The sequence below is a fragment of the Triticum aestivum genome, chromosome 7B (assembly GCF_018294505.1).
Source record: "Triticum aestivum cultivar Chinese Spring chromosome 7B, IWGSC CS RefSeq v2.1, whole genome shotgun sequence".
In the NCBI taxonomy this organism is placed as follows: domain Eukaryota; kingdom Viridiplantae; phylum Streptophyta; class Magnoliopsida; order Poales; family Poaceae; genus Triticum; species Triticum aestivum.
The window spans coordinates 505,984,679-506,005,211 of record NC_057813.1 but is presented as its reverse complement, the minus strand read 5'-3'; the positions used below and the strand labels follow the sequence as shown (position 1 = coordinate 506,005,211).

The window sequence follows — 20,533 nt, the reverse complement described above, 5'->3', positions numbered from 1 at the left end:
GAGGGTTGTGCTGGTTCCCCAAAACTTATTGTCTTACATGGTATCACGCTAGGTTACGATCGCTTCCGCTTCTAAACCCTAATACCCGCACCGCCGCCGCAGCCGCCGCCGCCTTCACCGCCGCCGCCGCGCCACCGATCGCGCCGCCGCCATGTCGAGCGCCGCCACCACCGGTTTCACTACTGCGGGCTTCCTCCCGGCCTCTCTTGCGGCTCTGCTCAACCTCCCGCTCGATGCCGTCTCTGTTCCGGCTCCGATCGGGACAAGGAGCATCGGCTCCGTCTTCTCCACGCCGCCGGCGCCCTCGCTTGGGCGTGACCTCGTGGTCCACACCGCGGCGCCGCCGTCCGCTGCGGACTCCGCAGGCGTCGTCCCGCCGCTCCTGCCGCAAGCGGATCACACTGCCCCGCTGGCGGGGTTGGCGGCGTCCGCCCCGACCGCGGGCCTTGAGGCGTCCGCACCGGCCGCGAGCTTTGCGGCGCCCGCCCTGGCTGCGGTCCCGCCTCCTCCCGCATCGGCTTCGGTGCCTCCGGCTGCCTCCATGGTGTTTGCACCCCAGGCAGCCTCCTCGATGGGATTGTCTTCGCCGCCGCCGTTTCACTTCGGTCATCACATCACCATCAAGCTCTCCGCCGACAACTACATCTTCTGGCGTGCGCAGGTTCTCCCGCTCTTGGGGAGTCACTACCTGCTAGGCTACGTCGACGGATCGCTTCCTTGCCCACCCGCGCTGGTAGACAGCGTGCACGGTCCGGTCTACAATCCGGCCCATCGCGTCTGGACGGGGCAGGACCAGGCGAACCTCTCCTCCATCCAGGGGTCGCTCTCGCCGGCAGTTGCCGGCCTTGTTGTCTTCGCGAAGACGTCTCATGAGGCCTGGACCATCCTTGAGCGCACCTTTGCAGCGCAGTCCCAGGCTCGTGTCTCTGCACTCCGTCGTCAGCTTGGAGAGTGTCAGAAGCTTGACTCCACTGCCACTGAGTTCTACAACAAGGTCAAGGGCCTCGCCGACACATTGGCCTCCATTGGACAGCCCCTCACCGACTCCGAGTTCAACTCGTTTATTGTCAATGGTCTTGATGAGGAGTATGATGCCTTAGTCGAGATCATCAACGAGCGGGGCAACTCGACACCCATGCTGGCACACGAGGTTTTCTCTCGGCTCCTTCTCACTGAGCAACGGGTCGAGACTCGCCGCACCAGGGGCACTGGCTCCCTCTCGGCCAACGCCGCCACCAAGGGTGGCCGCTCTTCTTCATCACCCCGGTCTCCCTTGGGGCTGCCACCGTCGCCCGCCTCGGCCCCCCCACCTACTGCGACCTTACCGGGGGCTGGCGGTCCACGTGTGTGTCAGCTTTGTGGCCGCGATGGGCACTGGGCCTCCAAGTGTCATAAGCGCTTCCAGCGAAGCTTCCTTGGTCTTGGCAATGACGGCAAAGATACACGCAACAATGCCCGTCAGGTCGCCATGGCTGATCGTCCCGCGCCGCAGAAACAACAGGGACACACTCAGTCCTACTCCATCGATCCACACTGGTACATGGACTCTGGGGCGACAGAGCATCTAACCAGCGAGATGGGGAAGCTTCACACTCGTGAACCCTATCATGGCTCCGACAAGATCCACACCGCCAATGGAGCAGGTATGCACATCTCTCATATTGGTCAAGCATCTCTTCTCACTAGACATGCCAATAGGAGTCTTCAGCTTCGCAATGTTCTCCGAGTTCCATCTGTGACCCGTAATCTTCTTTTAGTTCCTAAACTCACACGTGATAATAATGTGCTTTGTGAATTTCACCCTTTTGATCTTTTTATTAAGGATCGGGGCACGAGGGACATTCTTCTTAGTGGGCGGTTGTGCCAGGGCCTCTACCGTCTGGAGCATCCTGGTGTCGCTCGTGTTTTCAGTGGAGTTCGGGTCTCTCCGTCACAGTGGCATGCTCGTCTTGGTCACCCGGCCACACCTATTGTCCGTCATATTTTGCGTCGTCATGAGCTTCCTAGTTTGTCTAGTCATAAAGATGTAGCAGTGTGTGATGCTTGTCAGCAGGGGAAGAGTCATCAACTTCCTTTTTCGGAGTCCAGTCGTGAGGTGAAACATCCTTTAGAACTTGTGTTTTCAGATGTATGGGGTCCTGCTCAGACTTCTGTCAGTGGTCATAATTACTATATCAGTTTCGTTGATGCTTATAGTCTCTTTACCTGGCTTTACCTTATTAAACGCAAATCTGATGTGTTTGATATTTTTGTTCAGTTTCAAAAACATGTTGAACGTCTTCTCAAGCACAAAATTGTTCGTGTCCAGTCAGACTGGGGGGGCGAGTATCGCAACCTCAACTCTTTCTTTCAGTCGCTTGGGATAGCTCATCGTTTAGCATGTCCACATACACATCAGCAGAATGGTTCAGTCGAACGTAAGCATCGTCATATTGTTGAAGCTGGTCTTGCTCTTTTGGCCCATGCATCTGTTCCGTTTCGGTTTTGGAGTGATGCTTTCACCACTGCATGCTTTCTCATCAACCGTACTCCTACTCGTGTTTTAAACATGAAGACTCCCATTGAGGTTCTCCTTAATGAACAACCTGATTATACCTTTCTCAAGGTATTTGGGTGTGCTTGCTGGCCGCATCTTCGTCCATATAACAAGCACAAGCTTGAGTTTCGTTCTAAGAAGTGTGTTTTTCTTGGCTATAGCTCTCTTCAGAAAGGTTACAAATGTCTTCATGTTCCCACTAATCGTGTCTATATATCTCGGGACGTCGTGTTTGATGAGCATGTTTTTCCCTTTGCCAACCTTTCTGTGTCCACTGTCGAACCACCATCCCTGCATTCATCCTCTGTTGCTTCTGACCAATTTGATGATGTTGCATACTCTCCTTTGCTGTTACCTAACCATGGTGCAGGAACCGGACGTGGAGCTCGTTTGGAGCTGTTGAAGGATTCACCATCATCATCGTCGTCTTCTGGTGGGCACGTCGATCGTCCTATGTTGCATGGCATCGATTCGCGTGCCCATGCATGGTCACCCGACGAGCCCGTCGCGCCGAGCATCTCCACTGCTCGGTCCGTTTCGCCAGCGGCCGCCGAGTCGCCCGCGGCTCGGCCCGTCACGCCGTCTTCGCCTGCGGCTCGGCCCGTCACGCCGTCTTCGCCCGCGGCTCGGGTCCTCACGTCGCCTTCATCAGCGGATCGGCCCGCGACACCGGCCGCGCCACGGCCCACTATGCCGAGCTCGCCATCGGCCCGGTCTGTGATGCCGGAGTCGCCAGCTGCTTCGTCTGCTCTGCCGGTTTCGCCGGTGGGTCGGCCTTCTTCGCCAACCGAGTCCGAGGCTACCGTGATTGGCTCCTCGTCACCGGCTGACTCGTCAACGTCGCCGTCCTCCAGCCCGTTGCAGGCTGCTCCGTCGACCTTGGTGGTTCCTGTGTCCCGACCACATACACGCAGTCGCAGTGGCATTTTCAAACCTAAGGAACGTAAGGATGGTACGGTTGCTTGGTTGGCTGCTTGTTTGGCTGCTGCTGTTGCGGATCCATCTTCTGAGCCTCGCTCATATCAGGCTGCCCTGCGCATTCCACATTGGCGAGAGGCTATGGAGCAGGAGTTTCATGCTCTTCTTCGTAACAAGACATGGACTCTCGTTCCTCCACCACCACGGGTAAATGTTATTGACTCAAAATGGGTATTTAAAGTGAAGAAGCATTCGGATGGATCTATTGAGCGTTACAAAGCGCGACTTGTTGCTCGCGGTTTTCGGCAGCGTCATGGTCTTGACTATGAGGACACCTTCAGTCCTGTCGTCAAGCCTACCACTATTCGGCTTCTTCTCTCCATTGCTGTTTCTCGTGGTTGGTCACTTCGTCAACTTGATGTGCAGAATGCTTTTTTACATGGATTTTTGGAGGAAGAGGTTTATATGAAACAGCCGCCTGGTTTCTCTGATCCTGATCGTCCTGACTATATCTGTCGTCTTTTCAAAGCATTATATGGTTTGAAGCAAGCTCCTCGTGCCTGGCATGCCCGCCTTGCCTCTGCCCTTCGTGCTCATGGGTTTGTGCCGTCTACTGCTGACACTTCGTTATTTCTTCTACAGAAGCCAGAAGTCACTATGTATTTTTTGGTATATGTCGATGATATTATCCTTGTCAGCTCTTCTCAGTATGCTGCTGATGCTCTTGTCTGCTCTCTTGGTGCTGATTTTGCGGTCAAAGATCTTGGGAAGCTTCACTACTTTCTTGGAGTTGAGGTCACTTCTCGTGCTACTGGTCTTGTCCTTACGCAGAAGAAGTACTCCTTGGAGTTGTTACAGAGAGCTGGCATGCTGAAGTGCAAACCGACCACCACACCCATGTCGTCTACCGACAAGATAACAGCTGTTGATGGTGAGCTTTTGTCTCCTGCGGATGCCACAGAGTACAGGAGCATTGTTGGTGGACTTCAGTACTTGACGATCACGAGACCAGATATCTCTTATGCTGTTAACAGGGTTTGTCAGTATCTTCAGGCTCCCAGAGATACTCATTGGGCTGCTGTTAAACGCATTCTTCGTTATGTTCAGTTCACCCTGACATTTGGTATGCATATTCGGCCGACTTCCTCTTGGATCCTTTCGGCCTTCTCTGATGCAGATTGGGCTGGTAGCCCAGATGACAGGCGATCCACGGGGGGTTATGCAGTATTCTTTGGCTCTAATTTGATCGCCTGGAGTGCTCGGAAACAGGCTACTGTGTCACGTAGCAGTACTGAAGCTGAGTACAAGGCTGTGGCTAATGCTACTGCAGAGATTATTTGGGTGCAGTCTTTGCTTCAGGAGTTGGGTTTGTCTCAACCACAACCTCCTATTCTTTGGTGTGATAACATCGGTGCTACATACCTTTCTGCAAATCCAGTATTTCATGCCCGAATGAAACACATTGAAGTTGACTATCACTTTGTACGGGAACGTGTATCACAGAAGCAACTCCAAATCAAGTTTATCTCATCTAAGGATCAACTTGCAGACATCTTCACTAAGCCTTTACCACTGCCACAGTTTGAGGCTTGTAGGCGCAATCTTACCCTTCTCAGTTCTTTAGAAAGTGGCTAAGATTGAGGGAGGGTGTTAGACTATGTATAGCTTCTGTACCTATGTACGTATATGGTACATATTGTAACACAACCATTATATATAATGAGATAAGCCACCCCTAGAGGGTTGTGCTGATTCCCCAAAACTTATTGTCTTACACTACTCAAATCCATGGGCCATGGCCGTGTTGTGGTTTATTTGTACAGGTGGAGGAAAGTTTTCATCTTTGAATAGAGCCGAAAGGAATATTGCACGGTAGGTATGTCCTGGCGTGTTTATTATGAAGGGAGGTTACTGAAAGCACATCGACATGATCATCTCTAGAACTAATTAATTCAGCTGCAAGACAGACAAAACAGATCGCCTTTCCTTCTTAGGTGGGTGCTTGCAATATTGAATAAATCTCCTATTAGCTTGCAATAGATGGTGTATTTTAAGTTCTTTTAACTTTAGTTACCAAATCCCAGTCATCTATGCTGCTACTAATTTTGGGGGACTGCTCATCGATAATTCACTAGCGTGGACGAACTCGCCTGATCTCGGTATCTTGAGTCGTCGACTCGTTCCGGGATACGGTGTGGACGTGGTGTGTCAGGGAGCTACGGCAGATTATTTAATGTGCATGCTGGATGGAAAGAGCCCACGTTTGTACATCACGTAGACGGACGTCGACGACTCAGCGACGGCGTTTCCAAACTGTACCAACGTGAGCGCTCCGGAAGGATGCAACCTGCTTGTTAAGTTCACGCCCTTGAAGAGCCCTTGCAGGCAGTTCGAAACTCGAATTGGATGGACTCCCACCCAAGGCATTTGCCAGGACTGCGTTAACACCTATTAGGACGTGTGGTCACACACTCACACTGAAGCACTGCTGTCACTGTTCAGCTGTATAGAGGAAAATGATGTCTAAGAAAGCCTTCAACGAGGGGAGAGAGTACAAAGAAAATCAACTGATTTTTTGCCACAAACATATAATTGTTTATCTAAATATCATGGCAAATTAAGAAACCTTGCAATGGTCACATGACAAAAAACAACAAATTTCAGTCTATAAAATCATGGCAAAATTTCGAAAAGGTATAATGATCACATGGCAAATTTAGAAAATTTTGTTCTGTATAATCATGGCACATGTAAGAAAAATATAAACTAAAGAAATTGTTTTCTAAAACAAGTCAACTTGTGTTTGTATACCTTTTCTGGTTGTTAGTTTATTTAGATGGATTTTTTTAGTTTGTGGAACCATGTTGTGTACATCCCCCCCCCCCCCCCCCCCTTCCTCCATTGACATGGCAAACATTTTACATTGAGTAGACAAAGACATGAGAAAAGTAACGTAAACACAACAACAACAACAACAACAACAACAACAACAACAAATTTTAAATTGAGGAGATATTTGCCATGTGGAAAGATATTAATTTCCCAAGAGAAAAGCATATCTAAGTTGCAATCGTATTTTGATATGTGCAAAAATTACCAAGTTCTTTTTAGCATAAAAATTTTACCAAGTTATAAACCTATGTTAACATCTACAATAGTTGACGTAATATTTGCCATGTGTAAAGTTCTCAATTTGCCAGGTTGAAGCGTATTTAAGTTGCCATGGTATGTGTCATGCAGAACGATCTTAAATTTCTCTCCTCAAAAAAATAAAAATAAGAAGAAAGAGCTTACATTTCTAAGGTAAAACATATGTAAAGGAACATCTATAATAGTTGTCGTGATTTTTTTAACATGGTATGGATGCTCACATACAAGTAAATACACACCCATATACAGACACATGCACATTCCTACTCCTATGAGCACCTCTAAGATACTGAGTCGGTACAACATCCTGAGATTGACAAACTCACCATAGGTGCCACATGGTCGACTAGAATGTTTCCTCATACTGAACGCACATCGCTGAAAAGTCTAAAATAAATCCAGGAAAATGTGAGCACTAGTCCCAAGTCTAGTACTTGAATCCTGATGGGTTGGTTCTACCACTAGGAATCTAACCATCCGAGCTATGGTCAATTCGTCAGTTCTCATGATATTTTTCATGTGCAAAGTTCTTAATTTGCCAACACATGAATATCATTTATAAGTTGCCATGTGCAAAGATCTTATGTTGACTTGGCAAAAATTCATGTTGAAAAACATGATAATTTGTCATGTGCGTATATATTAATTAACCATGGCAAAAACGAAATATAAAGGTGAACATGGTTACACGCGCACCCACATGTATAGAAAATGCAACAAAAAACACTAGAAAAGCATAAAAATCCTGAAATTGTGTTGTATCAAACCTAGTCGACTATTCTACTCATGTGTGAAGTTTCATAAAGTATTGAATCCCATGGTATTCCGAGTGAAGAAAATACAATTGGATTATACTATTCATCAACAATGTTTTTTACTATAGCTTTGATTTTTTATTTTTTTCCTAGATTATATTACCACAATTGTGATTTCTTTGTGAAACTTTATACACGAGTGTACCGGTTGACTATGTATATTAAAAAAACAGACTTTTTAGTTTTTTCTTGTTTTTTTCAAATTAACTATTCATAAAGGGGTGCGTGGCGTGGAACCATGTTCACAAAATCTGTGTCCTGTCAAAAATTCATCTATAAAACATGTGATGTATCCATTATTTTTTTATTTGAAAAATATCCAAAGTAATAAAAAGTTGCCATGGAAATATTTGTTTCAAGACATAACATGTTGTAACATATAGTTGACATGGCAAAACTCATCTTCAAAAAATATGCAGTGTGACGAAAGTTCCCATGGCAAGAATCATTTTCAAAAACCTATGTGATGTATAATAACAAAAAATGTTCAGGCCATTCGATTGGAACATTTGCGAGAGATTTGATGATCAGCGATGAAGTTGCCCTAATAACAGAAAAATGGTATTCTTGGCTCACCCAAGGCAAGCAAGTGGGCATGTCATATTTATGCCTAACAAATTGTGAGCCTCTTTTTCGTAGGGACGGATCAGCGCGCTGCTCCTCGCTAGATGTCAATCTTAACCATATTAAGGGAAACAACATTTAATTAGTTCGCATGCAAACAAATTAGGCATAGAGAGACCGAAGCTACTCATTCTGAACTCCTGCATGCTGCTCTAGCTAGCTATCCATGCGGCCGTCACGGCGACAGCCAGCTCCGTCACGACGTCCCTCCTGGCCGGACCTGTATCCCACCCTTTCTTCCTCATACGAAGCTGTATTTCTCTTCGTCCATAATTGCATCCTCCACGTGACCTTGTACCATTGGTCCACAAACCAGGAGCATGCGAGCTCGTCCGCCGTATCGCTGCTCTCGACTCCTCATCATCTTTACTACGTACAGTGGATAAGAGTAACTCTCTCTCTCTCCGTACAGGTAAAAAATAAGGGGTATGCAAATTAAATTATGTTGGCAGCTGCCGGTGCAGCGAGCAGACAGAGGTAGACAAGGAAGGCCCCGCTGCAGAGTGTACCACCAAGCATGGGGAAGAAGAAATCACAAAGAAAATGCTCACACTGTAGCTAGAGCTAGTGTTTGTTGACTGTCTAACCTAAGACTTGTAATACCAAAGTTGTTTCATGTTCGTTTTGTCTACAATGCTTTCAAAATAACAGCCGAGCAGAGTTCGGCTTAGGTATTAAAATGACAAAATAACAGCCTAAATAAGCAGCTAATGCTCTCGAACAGCCAACAAGAAATGGAGCACTTCGTTATACATATATCCTGCTCTCCTTATGCCGACACAGGAGCAGCTTTATAAAATCATAGGCAACAGGATCCCCAATTTAGTACACGTAACAAGATCGTAAATCAAAAAGGGCACGGGCACGGCAAACAGCACTTGATAAACAAAAGAGTTGGTAAAAGGAATGGCTGCTATTAGAATCAACCATGATAGTGTACTAAATAGACGATGGCCCCACTTATCAAGAAAGAGACCAACAAATCTTATACACGGCCTAATCCAATACAAAATGTGGCCAGCAGACAACATATATCATCATCATGTCTGACCCAGAAGACAGAACACAGATATGAAGTAAAATGGGAGCAAAGTAATACCAAAGTACTCCCTCCGTTCCGATTTACTCGTCGTGGTTTTAGTTCAAATTTGAAATAAAACCACGACGAGTAAATCGGATCGGAGGGAGTAAGAGACTGCAACATTTTACATTGTGAAAGGCAGACTTTGTTTGCCTTGATCTACTTGCCACGAGCATAGCATAAGATCAAATTTATCCCAAGAAAACTAACTATTATTATACTACCTCTGGTCAGACATTATCTATATTCATTTAGCAAGGTAATTCTCTCTGAGAGCCTTGCTGTGTTAAAACAGAACATATCAAAAGAACTTCTAACAATTCACGTTTTGTAGCCTTGCTGTGTTAAAACTTTGCTCTGTTTACTTATGCAACTTGCATCAAACATGATAGCTCATGTACAAAAGGAACAAACATGGCAATGATCATTTAAAAAAAGGTGCTAAAACTGTAAAACAAGAAAATAAATATAAGAGAGTCTGAAATGAGCACAATTAGAATGAAGTAGTATGATACTAAGCGGAGTGATGCCACATCATTACAAGTAGAAACCAACAAACCTTTACCTAACCTAACCTAACACAAAAATAAGAACATGGCACCCCCGAGTCTATCCGTGTCCACATCATATAGAACCCACCATAAGAGATAAATGCTAACCTCTTATAGAGGAATATAAGATCATCTGAGTTAATTGAAGTCCTAGATATGACATAAAATGGCAGTAAACATCGACCAAATTGAAATGAGTAGTTCATTTTTGTGTGTGAAAGACATACTTCATTCAGAAATAGAGCATTGATCTTCTTGCTGCAAGCATAGCTTAAGGTCAAACTTATGGAAGGTTCCAAACTCAAGCTCAATCCCCTCAAACAAAATTATCGCAGGCCAAAACTTAAGTCTAATCATTTTACTCGAGGAAATTTAGTTAAGTGCACGTTGAAAAGAATTCTCTATTAAAGCTAGCTATTTGCATCGTTGTTTCACTTAACTATTTGAAACCCCTTTAGTTAGTCAGTCCACATTTTTTTATCTTTGAAGTCTACCATCACCCCTACCATCCCCAATTTTCCAGGTGAATATGATAAGGGTAAATGATAGTGAAACAACTCTAAATGCATTACAGGACGGACCAACTAATAATACAATCAGTACTAAACCAAGCTCAAAATACTACTTGCTCATCAAGTCATACAGAAAGCCAGACAACTATTCATATGCTTCTCTACTTACTGGTCATTACACCAACTAATTTTAGAAATAAACATGTACACTTGTGTACTCCCTCCGTCCCAAAATAAGTGTCTTAATTTTAATACAACTTTGTACTAAAGTTAGTACAAAGTTGAGACACTTACTTTGGGACGGAGGGAGTACAAATTAACGCATAAGTAATTAATAATGATTTTGTGGGCACAATTACCATTCAGAATTACTATGTACAGTGTGTACAAATTGAAACATAAGTTCTTATTTGTATCTATCCCATATCAAAAGATGATTATCCACAAATATGTTCAATAATTGCAAAGAAAAACAATCATCTAATAATTCTGTAACATCTGCACACATAACTGCTTAAGAAAGGGCCAACGAAGGCTCAAACAGAAATGTGATGTACCTTTTAACACACCTACTAGACCTTTTACAGACTTACATAAGATGCCCTAAACATGCTAAAATGATATATTAATAAAGTCCGGGGAAAGCTAAGATAGAATTTTAATGGGCCAAAAAGTGGCTCATTTCTAATTTGGCATAATATGTTCGAAGAATCTGATGATGGTCTCAAAAACACCAAAGCATTCTTCTCTGATGCATTGAAAAGCTAGACAGAAATAGCCACACAAGTAAAATATACATTGACTCAGTGAGTTCATCATCTGTTTAGCATTGTGATGGGCTGATGGTCATTCAAAAAAAAAGGACACTGGACAAGACAATGGCTTTCATGTATAGACAATTCATAAGGATTAGGTAATGAGGTATCAATTGAACAATGCTGAAACAGAGAAGGGCAATAGTGACTAAATACACAAACAATGGAAGGTACCCATAAAGTGAGCACTTGGAAAGTAGTAGGAATTTCCAAATACAGGTCCACATTTTGGAGCTAAGAGTAACATTTTCATGGATAATGAACCAGTATAGGTCATCCTATAATTCAAATGAAAATTATAGGTTCCACTGTAAAGATTGAAATAACACATTTTAAAAGTTACAAAAAGAAAATAGCTCTATCGTCCCAAAGTGGTATAAAGTGGAGACTACCATCGTTTGTCGTGAGTCGTGACACACTGGATGTTACTTTCCAGTTTGGTGATCTGTGTGACGGCACCGAGCAATATTTCCCTTAAATTTATATACGACAAACTAATTGGTGAAAAGTTGCTATAGCTGTATTCTAAATGGCACTTGGCAATAACCCTCCCTCCACAATATTATTCCACATCTCAACTTTCATCCATCGAAAACAGGAGGTCATCTAATGTCTACAGACAGTACTGCAACATAATTCTCACCAAAGGATAACAGGAGCACTACAACAACGGTCATGATCGCTACGAAGTCACAGATTCACAATTTCTTCAACATACTAGGCAGCAGATAAGCATCCATCTCGACAGTTGGTTGAGAACAATAAACCAATACCATCTCGGCCAGACTTGGTTCGTACAAAGGACAGGCCCATCGTCAGCGCCACTTATTGCTTGAACGTGTAGGGCTGGGGCAGCGACATGGGACCCCGGCCGTCGTCGTCGCCGTCGAGCAGCCTCTGCACGCGCTTCTTGGCGCAGTGCTGCCGGTCGAAGTGCCTCACCTGGCAAGGAAACCGAAGCCGAGCGTTAGGAGAAGCAAGCGCAGACGCGAATCATGGAGGGATGGCGGCCGGCTGCGAGGCGGATGGGGGTCATAGTGGTTACCCAGGAGGGGCGGCAGCTGCTGACGTACTGGGCGCGGGACTTCTTGCAGTCGGCGGGGAAGAGGAGCCCCATGGTGGCGATCTCGGTGGGCTTCTTGTCCGCGTGCTTCTCCACGCACGCGTAGAAGGCGTCCCGGGCCTTGGGGTGGAGGATCGAAGCGCTTACGTCAGCAATGGGGGACGGGGTTAGCGGGAGCGGAGATAGGGTTCGGGATTACCTTGTAGCAGGATTCGCGGCCCTTGGAGAGGACGTCGGCCATGATGCTTCCGGCGTCGCAGTGGTCGGAGTCGGGGGCGGGGGCGGGGGCGGAAGACATCGTCGGCCGTGGTAGGGGTGGGGGATTTTGTTTGCAGAGGTTCCCTTGGGGGAGGGGAAAGGCACTGGGTGGGCCGGCGCAGGCCGCCGGGACGTGTAGGAATCGCCTACTGGTGACGACTAGCGGCCCGGCCCATTAGGTGCGCATAGTTTCGTTTTTTTTTCGTTTTCTTTTAATTTTTCTATGGTTTTATGTGTTCTCCCACCGGTTTTCCTGGTTTTTATTTTTACTTGGTTTTCTTTGTTTTCAAATTGGGTTTTTTCATATATATATTTTTGTGCGATTTTCATTTTTCTTTCTCTCTCCGTTATACTATGGTTTCCTTTGTTTCTTTCTTGGTTTTGATTTTGTTTGTTTGCTTTAGGTTTTTTGCTTTTCCTTTTGTTTCTTCGTCGGTTTTTATCGGTTTTGTTTTCTTAACACATGTCTACCTGTTTCTCTGTACACAATGTACATTTTTAGAGCACATGTGAAACACTTTTTCGATACACATTGGACATTTTTACAAATACATAATGTATATATTTTTTAAATATATTTTGAACACTTTTTCCGAATACACAATAACATTATCAAAATACATGATGTATATCTTGTTCTGCTCAGTTTGAACAATTATAAAAAGCTTTAAGAGTTCAATCCAAAGAACTTCTATTATCGTTGCTCGTTCCATTGAAATTGTTAGGTGCTCCTTGAATAATTGTATGTGATGCTTTACGATAATTAGGAGCATAACCTTGATTTTTTTCAATTAGGATTATAGTTGTCGTGAGCAATAAAGTTAATATTATTAACATCTGCATCGATATTGGAGTTCACATTTACATCTTCTTGATCTCTTATGGTGTTGATCAATTCATCAGTATTGGTGACCAACTCTTCATTTTTTTTTCTCTTCAGAGATAGAATAAACCTTTCCTATGATAGACCTCTCCATATTTCATTGGGCATGATTCTCTTGCATCTCATCATGTAATTTCTGGCCTCCACGATTGGTCTTCCCATAATGATTTCTCCTACGGTTGTATCAAGCATGATTTTTTATATGGGATTAAGAGCATTATAAAATATGAACAATTAACCATTCTTTTATCCCATGGTTGGGGCAATTTCTCATAGCCTCCCTCATGTTGTCTCATGCAAGCCTTGGTGGCTCGCAATTTTCCTGCTTAAAACATGTGATCTCAGATCGAAGTTGCATAGTTTTTGCATGGGGACAAAACTTAGATTAAGACATGCTACAACATAGAGTCCATGAAGTTATAATTCCTCTATGCAAAACCAGAAATCATTCTTTTGATTTCCCTCTAAAAGAGAAAGAAAATAGATGCAACTTCAAAATGTATGGTTATATTCTTTGATAAATTGTTTAAATGCACAATTTAGTAAAAGTGTGTAAATGCATGCCGACATCCTCTGATGTAGAGTCTTCAATTTTTTGTTGAATCATAATTACTAAGTGGGGCTTAATTTCAAATTGTTCAGCAGCAACATCAGGATGTGCGATTGGTGCATGCATAAAGTTCTCATTTGGAGTAGCAAAGTCTCCAGGTTTTCATGTCATGATAATTTTCTGGGGAGTTTTCGGTAATAACACAACTAGGAAACAAAGAAAGACAAGAATAAAAACTGAAATAAAACTTTAACAATATCTGTAATGTAATGAATAGTGACACGGTGGTGTACATCCATGCCAATGTCGATGTCGTTGTTCACACTCGACTTGGTGTGGTTAGTGAACTAATAATGTCCCCAATTTTTTTAATGGTTTCCCAACTTTTTCTTTGTGGCAAAGAAGTTGCGTATCACGAATAGCCAGTTCATCGGTTGCCTCATTTTTTACTTCTAAGGATAGTGAGAAAATGTTGCCTCCATGAGGTTTGTATAGGGTAAGGCTAACTTTATTATGGGAGGAGCATTCAGTTAGAGGTGGCGATCGCAAGTTCGCTAGAGGAGAGGGTGTTGCGAACAAGATTGCGCAAACAAAGCCCTCCTGCCCGCATCTCTGTTCTATAAATCAGGCTAGCTACGTTACTTTTTTATTTATGTTTCACAATCTATCAATAGGTGAATTAAAGTAGGAAGTCCAACCACCGTTGAAACTATCTGCAATGTTTGAACTACCACCACCCCATATAAAATGGTGGATTATACCATGATCATCATGCTTAGGTGCACTAGTTTGCACAGTTCGATTTGTTCCATCATTAGGGGAAGTAGAAGTAGATGCATCATTGTTGATAGGTTCTTTAGCTCCTTCCTCACCCGTTATATTTTTTCGGATTTTTTTTATTATTGTGGAGTTTGTTTTATCATCGTTTTCCCGTCTCTTTTGTATAATGAATTAAATGTCTTCTTAATGGATTGAAGTGTTGTTGAGTTGCGTAAACAGATACCTCATGATTTATAAAATGGTGAATTGTACCATGATCGTCGTGCTTCGGTGCACTAGTTTGCACAGTTGGATTTGTTCCATCATTAGGCGAAGTAAAAGCAGATGCATCATTGTTGATAGGTTCTTTAGCTCCTTCCTCATCCGGTATATTTTTTTTTTATTTCTTATTATTGTAGAGTTTGTTTTATCATCGTTTTCCCATCTCTTTTGTATAATGAATTAAGTGTCTTCTTAATTGATTGAAAGTGTTGTTGAGTTGCGCAAACAGGTACCTCAATATTTATAAAATGGTAGATGATAATGATACCATGATTGTTGTGCTTAGGTGCACTAGTTTGCACAGTTGGATTTGTTCCATCGTTAGGGGGAAGTAGAAGCAGATGCATCACTGTTGATAGGTTCTTTAGCTCCTTCCTCGTTAGTTATATCCTTTTTTAGATTTCTTATTATCGTGGAGTTTTTATCACCGTTTTCCCGTCTCTTTTGTATAATGAATTAAGTGTCTTCTTAATGGATTGAAAGTGTTGTTGAGTTGCCCAAATAGAGCAGAGAAAAGATCAAAAAGTGTCCATGCCGGCAAACAAGATAAAAATGTAATGATGATGAGCATTACGAATCTAAACTTTCAAAGCATTTGTACAAATTACAATAAACAAACAGAATAATATGAATGAAAAGGGGTGTGTTAGTGAGTTCGTGTGCCTAGTGCACACTCACCGTCCCTTTGTCGTGTTCATATCTGAGACACGGCACTGCGAGGAGAGTGTCAAGAAAATAAGCTAGAGGATAGGACTAGAGCATGTATTACCCATGATGGGAGGGGCAAAGGTGCCGGTATTGCTCTGTACTGGAATGATAGTGTGGAAGTAAAGATGCTCTCATATGGTCTGAGGTATATTGATGTGCACCTGCGTTATGATCCCCATGGCCCTTGGTGGCAGGGCACTTTTGTGTATGGTGAGCCCAAAGCTCACGAGAGGCATCACATGTGGAGCTTGTTAAATAGAATAAAGAACAGGTCAAATGAACCGTGGATGATGATAAAGGATTTCAATGAGACCATGTGGCATGGGGAGCATTTCTCAACTACAAAATGGTCAGAGAGAAACATGAGAAATTTGAGAGGTGTTATCTCAAATTACATGACTTGGGATACAGGATTGGGCTTATGATAATAAACAAATGGGGAACAAAAATGCCAGAGCCAGGCTAGATCATGGAGTGGCCTCAACACCTTGGAATGATCTATTCCCGCAAGCACAAGTGCAACATATTGTCACATCAAGATCAGACCACTTCCCACCATTGCTGACGCTAGAAGGCGATTGACCTCAAGAAAGAAAGAAAATGTTCAGATATGAAATGATGTGGGAGATAGTCCACACGCTATAGCCGATTGTTAAGGAGGCCTAGGATGGAGGGGGCTCGGCAGGGAATTTAGTGGATGTGGCACGCAAACTGAACAGAGTCCAGAGCTCGCTGACGGCTTGGTCTAAGAAATACTTTGGGGCAATCACATGGAATATTAAAAGAAGAGACATCGACTAAAGTATCTGACTGAGAAATCTAACCATCGGAGAGACGATGCCCAGATTAAGAAACTCATTGTTGAACTATATGAGTTGCTGGTCCAAGAAGAACTGATGTGGCACCAACGATCCAGGGCCACGTGGATTCGAGAAGGGGATCAGAACACAAGGGTTTTTCACAAGAAGGCCACTTGGCATCAGAAGAAAGATTCGATAAAGAAGTTAAAGAACAACACGGGTGTTTGGGTTGAAAGGAAGGAGGAACTAAACAAACTTACAACGGATTTCTTCAAAGAGCTATATAAAAAAGAACGGGAGTGTGGTTCTGTTTAAACTGATTGATTTACTCTCCCCTGAAGTTGGGAATGACATGAATACTAGCCTCACAAAAACAATCACAGACAAGGAAATAAGTGACATCCTCTTTCATATTGGATCATTAAAAGCTCGAGGCCCAAATGGATTTCCAGCTCGATTCTTCCAACGAAATAGGGAGACTCTAAAAACGGATGTGATCACAACAGTACATAATTTCTTTGAAAATGGGATCATGCCGGAAGGCATCAATGACACGACCATAGTGCTCATCCCAAAAGGAAAGAACCCACAAAGCTTAAAAGACTTCTGCCCAATCAGCCTTTGAAACGTAATCTACAAGGTCATCTCGAAGTGTTTAGTTAACCAGCTGAGACCCCTATTAGATCAGCTAATCTTGAAGACTCGGAGTGCGTTCATCCTAGGAAGAATGATCTCGGATAATGCTATAATAGCCGTTGAGTGTTTCCATTAGATTCAACAAAGAAAAAAACCAACAAGTTGTGCATACATTTGGACCTTGCCAAAGCTTATGATAGAGTGGACTGGGACTATTTGGAGGGGTCTATGGAGAAAATGGGCTTCTGCGCGTTGTGAATTAGCTGGGTGATGACTTGTGTCAGATCTGTTTGTTTCTTAGTGAAACTGAATGAGGAAATTCTAGAGCAGTTTGCCCCCACGAAAGGACTTAGACGGGGTGACCCCCTAAGCCAGTACCTGTTCTCCTAGTGGTTGATGGGCTGGCTGCCATCTTTAACAAAGAAGATCGTGGTGGACGCATATCCCCAGTGAAAGTGGCACGAAACAACCCCGAAATCTCTAACTTACTGTTCGCAGATGATAGTTTGGTTTTCTTCAAAGCGTATGCACAGCAAGCAATGGCGGTGAGGGATACTCTGAATCTATTTCAAAAATGCACTGATCAACTCCTCAGTAGTAGCAAATGCTCTATTTTGTTCAGTGAGAAGTGCCCCAACAATGTGCAGGATGAAATCAAACAGATTCTGGAATGTGAATCAGCAACTTTCGAAAACAAATATTTGGGACTGCCCACGCCGGAGGGCAGAATGAAGGGAAAACACTTTCAACCTATCATGGACAGATTCATGAAGAGGTGTAATGACTGGGCGGGAAAACATATGTCATATGCGGCCAAAGAGGTGAATGTCAAGTCAATAGTTTAGGGATTCCCCACCTATGCCATGGGAGTCTTTAAATTTCCAGTGGGCTTCTATGACAAGTATGAGAAACCAATCAGAGAATTTTGGTGGTGGTGGGGGGGAGGACATAGGAAGGTTCATTGGATGGCCTGGGAGCAAATGATCAAACCGAAGCGAGTGGGAGATATTGGTTTCCATGATATGTAGATTCTCAACCAAGAGCTATTAGCTAGGCAAAGCCGGCGCCTTCTCCAAAAACCAGATAGCCTGTGTGCAAAGGTCATAAAATCTAAGTACTATCCAAAAGGTGACCTGCTTGACAAAGTATTTGTTGGGGAACGTTGCATGGAAAAAAAGTTTCTACGCACACGCAAGATCTATCCATGGAGATGCATAGCTACGAGAGGGGAGAGTGTCTACGTACCCTCATGGACCATTAAGCGGAAGCGTTTATCAACGCGGTTGATGTAGTCATACACCTTCACGATCCGCCTGATCAAGTACCGAACGTACAACACCTCCGCGTTCAGCTTGATGACGTCCTCGCCTTCTTGATCCAGCAAGACGGGCGAAGTAGTAGATGAGTTCCGGCAGCACGACGACATGGTGACGATGGTGATGCAACTATCTCCATAGGGTTTCGCCAGCACTACAAAAATATGACCGAAGATGAACTAGAGGGAGAGGGGCGCCACACACGGCTAGGGAATTGTGGTGTGTGTTATCCCTCTCCCTCCACACACACACACACACACACACACACACACACACACATATATATATATATATATATATATATATATGTAGGTGGAGGGGAGGAGGGGAGGCAGCCGAGGGCAACCCCAAGGGGGGAAACGTCCACCCTTGGTCCCTGCCCTAGCCGCGCCCCTGCCTTTTTAGGCCGCGGGAGGAAGACAGGAGGAGTGGCGCCCCCCTCTCCTTTCTCCGATGAGGAGGGGAAGGCAGGAGGAGCTAGCCCTCCCACTTTCCTTCCATAGGGCCAGCGGTTAGGGAGAGGGCGCGCCAGCCCCTTGTGTACTGGTGTGTGCCTTCCCTTGGCCCATTTGGCCCATATACTCTGTGTAGGTCTCCTGGAACCCCTTCCGGTGACCCTATGAATATCCGGTACTTCCGTAACTTTTCCGGTACCAAATAGCATCGTCCTATATATCAATCTTTACCTCCGGATCATCCCATACCTCCTCGTCATGTCTGTGATCTCATCCCGGACTTCGAACAACATTCGGTCACTGTCATGGATTTATCACGGCAGATGTCCTTGTGAAAGGAATTAAGCGTGGAGCCATTGCAACGTAGGTTAGCTTAAAGGGGTTGATCGAGACAAGAGACATGAGTTTACCTAGGTTCGGCCCCTCTCAACAAGGTAAAAGCCTACTTCCCGCTTTTTGTTGTATTGATCGAGTATCGATTACAAGGGAGTGGAATCGCTTGACCTAGCTATCGATCAGTTGTCTTTTCTTTTAACCTGCCGCAGGGTCTCGCCTTTATATACACAGGTCGAGGCCCTGGGCTTACAAGAGTCCAAGTCGGATCACACAACGTGACCAACTCGGTTTCTAAGTTGCATTGCCTTACCAGGCAAGTCATCGTGAGGCGGCTCATATCTCTGGGTCATAGGGCCTCCCTCCGGATCTTGGGCCTTCAACTAGCCAGGCCTATTTGGGTCTTCATTTATGAGTCGCCAACAGTGTAACCCATCCCCTCCTGGGCGGGTCACACCGAGGGGTTATATCTCCAACATTAGGCCCCAGATTGATTTGAACCTGTTTATGTCAATCTTCACTGCATCCGATTGGTGAGTCTTCCTTTGATTTCTCCCAATGGTTAATCTGAATCGGATCTTTGTAACTCGCCATGACGTGAAGTGAAATAAATACAGAAAATCTTGTGACATTACAACAGATCTTTTTGCATTAACTGGCCATCCGAGAATTGAGCCACCTCCACTGTTGAGATAATCATGATGCCTCCTCGATTTCCATACCTGCCATTTTACTATTTCACTTTTCCCTTATAAATAGGCACGGGGGTCCTCCTTTTTCACTTTTAACTCTTTTATCCATGTGTAAATGATGACCCACAAGTATATGCGGTCAATTGTAGCCTTTTTGATAAGTAAGAGTGTCGAACCCAACGAGGAGCAGAAGGAAATGACAAGCGGTTTAAGTAAGGTATTGTCTGCAAGTGCTAAAATTGTAAGTAGCGGAGTAGACGATAGCAAGATAATTTGTAACGAGCAAGTAACGAAAGTAGTAACAATAGTGCAGCAAGGTAGCCCAATCCTTTTGAGGCAAAGGACAGGCCAAAACGGTTTCTTATGATAAGCAAAGTGTTCTCGAGGGTACACGGGAATTTCATCTAGTCACTTTCATCATGTTGGCTTAATTCGTGTTCAGTACTTTGATAATTTGATATGTGGGTGGACCAGTGCTTAGGTGTTGTTCTTACTTGAACAAACCTCCTACTTATGATTAACCCTCTCGCAAGCATCCGAAACTACGAGAAAAATATTAAGAATAAATTCTAACCATAACATTAAACTTTTGGATCCAATCGGTCCCTTACGGAATAGCGCATAAACTGGGGTTTAAGCTTCTGACACTCTCGCAACCCACCATCTAATAACTACTCCACAATGCATTCCCTTAGGCCCAAATATGGTGAAGTGTCATGTAGTCGACGTTCACATGACACCACTAAGAGAATGGCAACATACATATCATCAAAATATCGAACCCATATCAAGTTCA

General features: G+C 44.2%; 1 protein-coding gene across 1 annotated transcript; it reads right to left on the bottom strand.

The window, feature by feature from the left end:
• Positions 1 to 11,523: 11,523 nt before the first annotated feature.
• LOC123158099 (uncharacterized) lies at positions 11,524 to 12,399 on the bottom strand. Its single transcript, XM_044576224.1, has 3 exons — positions 12,265 to 12,399; positions 12,048 to 12,185; positions 11,524 to 11,944 (listed from the first exon to the last, which is right to left on the bottom strand). Exons 1-3 carry the CDS (start codon positions 12,361 to 12,363, stop codon positions 11,828 to 11,830), a joined length of 354 nt encoding a protein of 117 aa, XP_044432159.1. The 5' UTR covers positions 12,364 to 12,399; the 3' UTR covers positions 11,524 to 11,827.
• Positions 12,400 to 20,533: the final 8,134 nt, after the last annotated feature.